The sequence below is a fragment of the Pinus tabuliformis genome, chromosome 4_1 (assembly GCF_031772625.1).
Source record: "Pinus tabuliformis cultivar Carrire ecotype Pingquan chromosome 4_1, CPIR1, whole genome shotgun sequence".
Classification (NCBI taxonomy): Eukaryota; Viridiplantae; Streptophyta; class Pinopsida; order Pinales; family Pinaceae; genus Pinus; species Pinus tabuliformis.
The window spans coordinates 221793644-221803718 of NC_142303.1; the positions used below are offsets into that span (position 1 = coordinate 221793644).

At 38.7% G+C, this 10075-nt stretch overlaps 1 protein-coding gene across 1 annotated transcript in view; it reads left to right on the forward strand.

Moving 5' to 3' along the window:
- LOC149175033 (DNA-directed RNA polymerases II and IV subunit 5A-like) overlaps positions 1 to 9146 on the forward strand; it is a 198417-nt gene extending 189271 nt beyond the window's left edge. Inside the window, exons 3-4 of the mRNA XM_089422734.1 lie at positions 8005 to 8118; positions 8729 to 9146. Coding sequence (XP_089278860.1) covers positions 8005 to 8118; positions 8729 to 8854 — 240 coding nt within the window. The 3' untranslated portion in view covers positions 8855 to 9146. The remainder of the gene's footprint in view (positions 1 to 8004; positions 8119 to 8728) is intronic.
- The last annotated feature ends 929 nt before the right edge of the window (positions 9147 to 10075 follow it).

The window sequence follows — 10075 nt, forward strand, 5'->3', positions numbered from 1 at the left end:
CACATTAGAAACACTTACTTTAATTACTAGTTTACAATCTCCTATTTGTTCTTTACATTAACAAGTTATTTAATTGCATAAACATCGAAGTAAACACTGTTGCAGCCGTCACAAATATATAGATCATGCACTGAAATATACTGAGACAATAACACAAGGGACACTGTTATTTTTGGACAATCGTCCCCAGGGAAAACCCAATTCGGGAAAACTGGTGCAGCATATAGAGGGTTTGTATTATTAAGCAGATTTCGTGAATACAAGTAGGGTGCAAGAAATGGCTCACCCAATAGAGAATATCCTCGGCAGTAGTACCTCTATCCGGAGATAGATATTTTGGCTAATCAGCAACCAGATGATCGAACCCCACAATGACTCTGGTTGTTACTTATGCTGGACAGCGAACGCTGCTCCAAGCACTGCTTTGGAACTGCGTCACTCCTTTAGGAGCTACATCATCCTCTCCTGGCTCAGAATTTGTTGATTTGCTCCCAGTGTGCCCACAGAATCTCCCCAGCGTTGCCTCTGAGGCTTAGCATTAGCCTCTACGGCTTCTGCGTCACCTGTGTCAGCCTTCTGCATCCTCTGCGTAAGCACTTCGGCCTCTGCGTTAGCCCTTCTAGGGCCTGTGCTGTCTCTCCTGGCGCTGCGCTACCTCTCTGCTATGTATTCTTCAGCCTCATATGAAAATCCATCGCTAAACTGTCCCTCACTGCAACTCTGATCACTAACTCGATTTCATCAGCAAACCTTGCCCTAGGAAATCGAATTCTTTGATCGCTTGCTGTGTCTCCCACTGACCCTCAAGCCTCCTCTTATACATTTCCCTTTGACCAATCAATGGTCGAGATTAAGTCCCTAATCAAGGACTAAGATTAGAACTGGCTTGATCCTCATCACTTGGAACTTTCTCACCCATATTTTATTAATACACATTAATATTTTTATTTTCCTAAGTTTAGACTTAGGAACCCATTAAAAATATTAATTATTTTAATAACTCCTCATCCGGGTGGAATTTCTCCAAACGATTTCTGGGTCTTGGAGATCTCATGTGTGTTAGCCTCTCCACCAATTTCCAAGGTTAGAGCACATCTGATGCTACCCAAAATCAACAGCTCCCTCATCCATATATTACCCCTTTTTCGCTCATTATAGCCCCATTTATCATTTCTCCCACCTAGGTCCACATTCCTCCACTGGTTCCACATAAGGCTAGTTTTCCCTTTCTCCTTGCCCACACCTTGGGTTGGGCCTGGAATGATGCCCCGAAGGTTGATGCAGTTGAAAAGAAAAGTAAAAGCATAATTGGCCACATTCAACATGAAAATGTACAACAAAATGCAAAAGGTGGCTGGGACAAACACATTTAGCACACGGGCAAAAGCCAATACATGAGCTCTACCCCATCATCATGGCCATCACCCTGGTTCTTATAGGCCTTAGATGAGCCTCCTTTATCATTTAGGAACCCATGATTGTCTCAACCCCCGGTGGGCAATGAACCACCCTATCGTAAAAGGGGTATCCACTTCTATATCTCACACATGATGCTCTTGTCCCTTGAGCCCCGAGTAGTTAATTAAAGAAACATCATTAAAGGCAAAAGGCATATAAAGAAGGGTGGAAAAATCAAGTCCGGGGCACCTCATGTACCACTATTGCTCCCTCCTATATATTATATACCCAAGTGTGGGCTTCCCTTTTACTGGCTACCCTTGTACCCCAACGTGTGACCTAGGGTTGCCCCTTTCATTCTCTACTCCATTCATCTCTTTATCGCATAAAACCACCCTTTAAAGGATGTACCTTAGACATAGTATTCCCTTTAGAAGTAGAAGCCACCTAATGGGATACTTGGCTAACCCTATCTGGAGCTTGGAGACATTAGCACATGCCAAAGCCCATTATGGAAGGGCATGCCATTATGAAGTCCCTACATGTCGTCCATGGTTTGTAAGTTTTTTTACTTGATTTCCTTGATGACTTGTTGTACTGGAATGCTAGGGGACACATTGGATTTTATGTAGGATTGTAGGTGGTCTTCATTTTGGGTTTGGTCTCTCTATACGGGGTACTAATCCTCTAGAGGGCTACATTCGCACATGTAGGGTGTGTGTTAAGAGCCATGGGCCTTCACAACAGTAGAAAACACTCCATGGATCCCTAGAGATGTTCAGAAATTGCTCGAGATTCACCTATTGGACTAGGAAGATGCACCTTCACCTTTGCCCAGCCAACCCCACAGTTGTACCATGCACTTGGCAGATGACCCGGGACTTGTATTCTGATGTGGCATCACTTACACCATCATTTGAGCCCTTACAAATGGTCTGCAAGCACCCTTGACTTACTTGGACACCCATGAGGTCACTTGTGTGCCCTCACAGCTATTGGGAGCACCACAGGTTTATTATGTGGAGAACAAGGGGCCAACCCCTTGTCCATTACTTTTGGAAATGCAATTCATCATTTTGGCCTAATGACATGCATTATTGATCATTCGATCTCTTGAGAGGCTTGTTATATTTTTTATGGGCTAGTTTGGTGGGTTTGTCAACAAATGTTAGTTATTTGCAGTTTATTTTTATTTTACGGGCTAATGTAGGCTCAAATAGCTAAGTCAAATTCCTTAGAAGTGTATAAATACAAATTATGAGAGTTCATTTCTCATCATCACTGGTTTGGAACTTGTATCTCTTAAGAGATTTTCGCTATCCCTCTTGGAGGACGAATTTTTGGAGCATGGAATGAATTTTGATGTTTGGATAATTTTCATATGTGTTGGAGCTTTTAGATGGCATGTTTTTGGATGGTTGGATATATTCTTATACATGTAAGTACATTTTAATGCTATTCTTTTTTTCTAATTTTGTCAAATACATTGTTGTTGGGATTTCGCTATCTGAGGGCTTATTTGCTGCATCTCTCATGCGAAGTTGTGAAAATTTTGTTTCTGGATAGAGAATGCTTCATGTATGGGCCATGTATAATGAATGAATGTTCCTAGGGATGTTTCATTACTGAAATTCATCTTGATAAACCATTTATCTTGCAAAACGAAGTATAAAGTCTTTGAAGTTGCTTTTGTTGTTTGCCTTAGTGCCAAGCGAAGTTGTCTTTGAGGCCTCCTTGACCTAGAAAATTCAAAGGTCCATGGTCATAATTTTACGTGACTCCATTTCTCCCCAAAGGATTAGGCACTGGTCCACCCAAAGGTGATCATCTTAAATGTTTCTCACCCAACTCCCTTTCCTTTTCTAGGCCTAGCCCATTAGGTCTCCTAGGGCATCATTTATCTTGCAAACCACCCATCAAAAAGGTTCGATCTCTTGGCCCCTACTACGCTGGTGTGTTTCATAGGTTCCCTCCAATTTTGAAGAAATTCCGACAGTGGGATTTTGAGATATCTCAAGCCCTAGCCTCGAGATTGAATCTTGCCCTTAGTTTCCTTAGGCTAGAAGCCTCATTGGGACCCTCACATTGTCTTGCATTAAAAATTCTTTCTTTGGTCCCTTTCCCCCTTCAGAATAGGTCAAGCATATCATTGGTTGCTAAACCCTACCCCGTTGACCCACCCATGGGTGCACTTGGTCCCCTGTGTTCCTATACACTATTAAAGGTAATTCTTCAAGGATCACTGGGAATCCAAGCTTTCACAAGAATTTCAAGGCCTAGAAATCTCCATTATTGGATACATACCCTAAATCCAAGCCTTGAAATTCCCCTTAAGCCCCTCCTTGAGAGCTTTAAACCTTGCCTCCAAAGTAATCAAGCCACATATTTGAGCCTCTCTTGTGAATAGGCTTCTAGGATCACCCCTCACCCTGTCATTGGTCTATCCATTTAGTGATCCTCATCATAACGGGTCTCCTCCCATTGGTGAAAGTTCATAAAGAGCAGGGAGCCTTAGTCGAGGTGACAGTGGGCTATTGCTCCATTTGTTGCCTTGAGCCTAGTGGTAGCCCTTCAAGGATCCCCTTTAGGACCCTTGCTAGTTTGAGCGGTAACATGGCCCTTTCTCTTAAGGTCGCGAGCCCCTTGGGCCTTGATCCCTTGCCGTCAAGCCTTTTTAGGGCCTTTTCTTAAGGGCCTAGTGTTGATTTTGGGTAGCATCAGATGTGCTCTAGCTCCAAAATTTTGTGGAGGGGCTAGAATACATGAGATCTCCAAGAGTCAGAAATCGTTTGGATAAATTCCACCCGGATTGTGAGTTATTAAAATAATTAATATTTTTAACTGGGTTCCTAAGTCTAAACTTAGGAAAATAAAAATATTAATGGGTATTAATAAAAATATGGGTGAGAAGCTTCTAAGAGATGAGAATCAAGTCTGTTTTAATCTTAGCCATTGATTAGGGACTTAATCTCGGCCTTTGAATCATCAACAGGAAAAGTATAAGAGAAGACTTGAGAATCATTTGGAAATACACCGGGCAAATATTCAGTAACCCAAGGGAAATCGATTCTCAAGGAAAAGGAGCTCGATTTCAGAGGGAGAGTTGTAGGGTGAAGGAAGAGGAGAGCATCAATATCAGCGAGAGACTGAGGAAGAGGTGACGCAGAGCATCAGAGAGACAACACAACAAGGGACACAGTCCTCACACATGCCTCACGCAGAAGTGACGCAGTGAAGGCTAAATAGTCATCAGGGTGTCAGAATTTCTCCAGAGCAAAGGGAAAAATTGTCTCAGGTGTTTCTCTCAGAGGTGTCTCTATATTCTGTAAAATCGTTCCTTGTAAAGAGATTATTGTTGAAGAATAATAAATAAACCCTCATCTGCTGTATCGGTTTTCCGGCATTGGGTTTTTCCGGAGACAATTGTCCAAAAATCACTGTGTTGATGTGATTGATTCTTGTGCTTGTATATCATTGTTATTTTCTCTATGTTATTATGTGACAACTACAGTAGACTTTATTTTGATATTTATTGAAGGGTTTTGTAAATAAGTTATTTCAGTAGGAGAAATAAATCAGTTACTGCAGTAGAATTTCATGTTAGAAATTCACACCAAGCCCTAGCTGCTGCCCCTCTTCTAGCCCTAGCCTATCCTATCCCTCATTTGGCCATTCTCTAGTCATTGAGTTGGTATGTTTTAGTATTTTATCTCTAATAATTTGTTTTGCAACAATTTTGGAGCTAACTTGGTGGTTGCAGGTAGTCAAGTGCATTAGAAGAAGCTCTAGGCACCTCCAAGGCCATTAAGCCTCTTGGTTTGCTCTCTAATCCCTCTGTCATCACTGTCTTCATTTATACTTTTGAAGCATTTTATGTCAACAGTGTATTTAGGGCCTAAACACATCTAAGATCAGCCTAAATTCACTAATTAATCACCTAAGGCATTAAGAATCAATCTTGAAGTCAAATTGAGTGCATATAAGTGAATTTTTGTGGACTGTTGGGTAATTTCCAGATTTGATATGTTTGCTACTATGTTGCATGAGTTTCTGGAACGTGGGAACGTTGGGAACTTGGGTACGGGTATCGGGAACGGCTAGAGGTTTCCCCAAAATTTACAGGAAACGGCTAATCGGGAACGGTAATATTATATAATAAAAAAATTTAAAATATAAAAATATAAAATATATAATTATATAATAATCAAAATTAATATTAAATCAAAATATTCAAGTATTAAAATCAATTTAAATATATAATCTCTCTTATATAGAAATATATTCTCTGGGTGTCTCTCTTCCCGAGTCTCTCCCTTTTATATATATAAAATATTAAAATGTCAAGTTCATTATTAGCTCTCTGAAACATGACCAGTGTTTGAAACAATCTGCCTTAAAAATACAAAGGAAAAATTTTACCTATGTTTCTCTAGTTATTCTTATGAGAAAAAGTAAAGCGACTCTAATGGTTAAGCATTGATTGCCACATACAATATGCACACAATATTCTGCGATACATATACATAAACAAAAAAAAAATACTCATCAGCATGACACCCCAGATATCCCCCTTACATTGAGGTGTCACACGCTTCCTTAACCCATCAAGGGATTGCTCCAGTTTCTCAATTAAGGATATCGGTGTTAAGGATGTCTTTGGCCTTTCTCCCCGTGAAGGTTTCAAGAAAGCCTCATGTTTTGTGGGAAGTTCAACATATTTTTCTACATGCTCTGTATTCCCCAACCCCAGGGAACGCGGGAACTCCAAAAAAAAACAGTCTTCAAAGCTCCCGGAACTTTCCCAAGCTCCCATTGCAGCTCCCACAGAAAAGGGAACGTTCCCATATAGTTCCAAAGCTTCCGGGAGCGCGGGAACCACTGGAACGAGTTTCCCACTTCTAGGGAGCGGTTCCCGTGTAACAGAGGTTTGCTACAACCATCTAAATTAACCTATAGAAGTGATTGAATCACCTAGCAGTGGCATAATAATCAAGTTGCAAGCATATTTAATCATTGGCATTTTTTTGGCTTGCATTACTTATCATTTGTTGAAGGCTGTCATAATAAGTAGAGGTATGATATATACTGCATAAGGCCTGAATCAAGCATTGCAATGGTGGCAAAATTTGTTGGCAGTCATCAAAGTTCATTTGGCTTTTCTTCCTTGCATCTTGTGCCTCTTGAATAAGTGTGTTCTGGTGGAATTGGGTTCCGTTCTTACTGCTGCAATCATCATTTTCTTGGCTGCCCCATCTTGCATTTCATTGTATTTTGCATCCCTTGCATCTCACTTGCATATTGCATTCTTGCATTGGCATTCATTGTTTGCATCCTCATCTAACTAAGAACGTAAGTGCTCTAAAGGGATAATTGAGTTAGCAATTGTTTGATAAGATTGGCTTAAAGAGTAACATTGTGGATTAATGCTCTCTTTTCCTCATTGATAGCTAGTATTATTGTGACATTGTTTCTAAAGGAATACTTCTAGTTGTCATTGCTATCATTGGTTATTGGACAAGTGAACAAAGCATTTCTTGTATTTGTAATTTTGTTAATGTAAGTCACTCTTAAGGCACTTGTCTAATCATAATTGGGATAAGAGAAATATTGAAGTAATCTAATTGTGTTCATATAAATAAAGATTTGCTGAAGCTGCTACAGTTTAATATAAATATTGGATCCTTAAAATTTTCCCAGTTTGATTCACAGCTATATTGAATATTGCATTCCTTTGACAAATCACAAGTCATTCAACATGCCATCGTCCATGATACTTGTGATTGTTATGTTCAATTCTGGAGGTGGTGTCAAATTCAACAGTGTTTAGATGTCAGTGTATATTATGGTTGAAGGCCGAAACGTTTTGAGGGAGGGATAGCATTTAATATACCTCAAATATACCGACAGTATATATGTTAAATTGATAATATATTATAATTAGCAAATTGTATCAGGAAACTGTCATGTTGAAGAGTGAAAAAGTACAATATAATCAATGCGATCGTGGTTTAATGTTGAAGACGGTGGCATGTCAGAGCACTTTCAAGGTTCAAAAATAAAGGGTTGGTTCCAGGTGCATGTCTTGGGTGATATTGACAGAAAACTACCCCCCTGTTGCAGCAGCTTAGCTTAGTGCAGCAGCTTAGCTTAGTGGAAGATCACTTGAGGGCCATTTTTGCTGCACAATAAAGATGCTTGTGGTGCCTGACCTCGTTGGGCCAGTTGCAGTGGCCCTCTTGAGTTTAATGGGAGTGCTTAAATAAAAATTATTACATAAATATGCTTCCAAGTTTACGGCATTATACTTCTCAACAGTTTAGGAGGAAATGGTATGCGAGGAAGCTCATGTTTACATTTTTAGGGCATGGAAAATTAGATTTAAGTATATCTGCAAGTATACATAGAAACATTTATAGGTGATAAACAATGCAATCTAAATCTATTATAATGACTGTTGTACCTGTGAAGCGTGCAAATTCTAGGCAGGAGCCTGTTAAAGTGACTTCTGGCTAATGTTTAGAGGTCGAATAAAATCGGTGGTGGTATTTGCAAAAGTTAATATATTATCTTGCAGTGTCTTAAGGTTTCTCTTTTGTGTATGTAAAGGAGACAGACTTACTTATGAATGTAAAGGAGCACGCTCTTGTACCTGAACATCAAATTCTCACGTTGGCAGAGAAGAATGCGCTTCTTCAACAGTATGGTGTTAAAGAAAATCAGGTATCTTTCAGTTGAATTGCTCCTTTTACCAAACTTTACCAGCAATATATGATTGTTAATAAGGGTTGACTTGTCGTTACATCTTATAGATGACATCGGTTTCTACTCTCTACTTTTAGTGGTGAATATTATGGAATATTTAATATTACCTTCGAATTTCCTTTGCGTCTTCTTGTGGATTGTATAAGAGTCTTCTTTTCACTTCTCAATTCTCAAGAGGGCATGCTACTAATAATCTCTTACCCTTTCACACAGTCATCTGGTGTCCTTCCCCTTATTACAGTGAATTTCACTGTCTTGCCTCCTACACTTGTTTATACTGCAAAAGTTTTTTTGTGTTCTTAGATGCAGAGAGATTTATGTTAAACATCAATTTTATGTAATGACCAGTACTCCGTGATTAAGGGAATCGATGGGATGTCAGTGTGATGCATGTTTTTGGGTTGAGAAGAATTTGGATTTGTTGTTTAAGAATAATGCCTGTACAAGTAATAGTATAATTTGAAAGAGCTGTATTATTCGTTTCTTGTGAAGGGAAAATTTTATAATATGATTGTTTGGACACTTTTCTTGCTGTATGTATTTCTGATATCTGTTTAATGATCTTCAGCTGCCCCGTATGCTAGAGACTGATCCGATTGCACGATACTATGGCCTGAGACGTGGCAAAGTTGTGAAGCTTATTTATGACAGCGATCTAACGGGACATTATGTTACTTATCGTGTTGTTTGGTAGATTTTGTTCGTTTCGAACATATGAAGCATGTACTTCGAATAACATGATTGTAATTAACAACTATCTATGGTCTCTCAGCTCTTTTTCATCATTTAGTTGCTGCTACTTAAGTTTTGCTGGAAACCATCCTGGTCTAGTAGATCTATCCTTTTCCTTTTTGATAGATTTACGAATGTGTGCTCTATATGACAGCAGAGAAAACCCACTGCTTAAGCATCTAGGTGGTATGTCACTGTCTACTGGTAGTTGAATGCTAAATGGGGCTAATCAATATACATATAGCTTTATTTCATGTGGTAAGTGTTGTTGCTCATGTGCTTAGTATTTCTCTTCTGATGTGTGCCTGTGATTGTTCCTATTTTTCTAGAGTGATTTTATCAGCATGGTTAATTTAGAGATTTGGAATCAACTGAATTCAATAAATTATATTGGCCTAAAGGAAATATTAGTTATTCTCATCTCAAAAGGTAAAACTTAGATCAAACTAGTTTCTTAAAATAAGTTACTGAAATTTTTTTATTCACATCAAATCGTCGTAACAAATATGACCGGGAAAGATGTTTCATTCAAATCAAGCAATTGTTACAAAGAGATTCATTGGCAAGCCAAGTAATTTAAGTTTGAAGGCCCTATCAACGTGGAAATGTATAAGCCATAAAGCAGACAGATATAAAGAGAGATTCAAAGGCAAATTGTATAAAGTTTGAAGGTTTCTCATTAATGAGGGAACCCATAAGCCATAGAGTATAGATCAAAGAGATGAGTATATTCTATTAAAACTAACTTGCATCACCTTTTTAACTTATTAGTCACTTAATCATCGTTTTCACACCTTTTTCGTTTACTTGTAGATGTACTTAATCATCGTTATCACACCTTTTTCGTATACTTCTGATTGCACACCAATACAGTAAAATTCATGAAGCAAATATATTTCATAAAGATTAGGATTTCTATAATAGCCCAGGTCTAATTATGTAATTGGTTAACTAACTCAGTTGTATACCCCATCAGCTCATTACATTATGTAGCATGCTTTGATTTTCATGTAGTCATCGTGTATGTCACGAGTTCATAAAGTCACATTATTTGGTAGTTTCATGCACATTTAAAGATGAGAAAATGTTAAATAATGTGTTTTTGTCGGTTGTGGGATATCATTCTAGTTAATGATAGAATTGCATGGTTTAAATTGAGAAACATTTTTAGTCTTCGCATGAG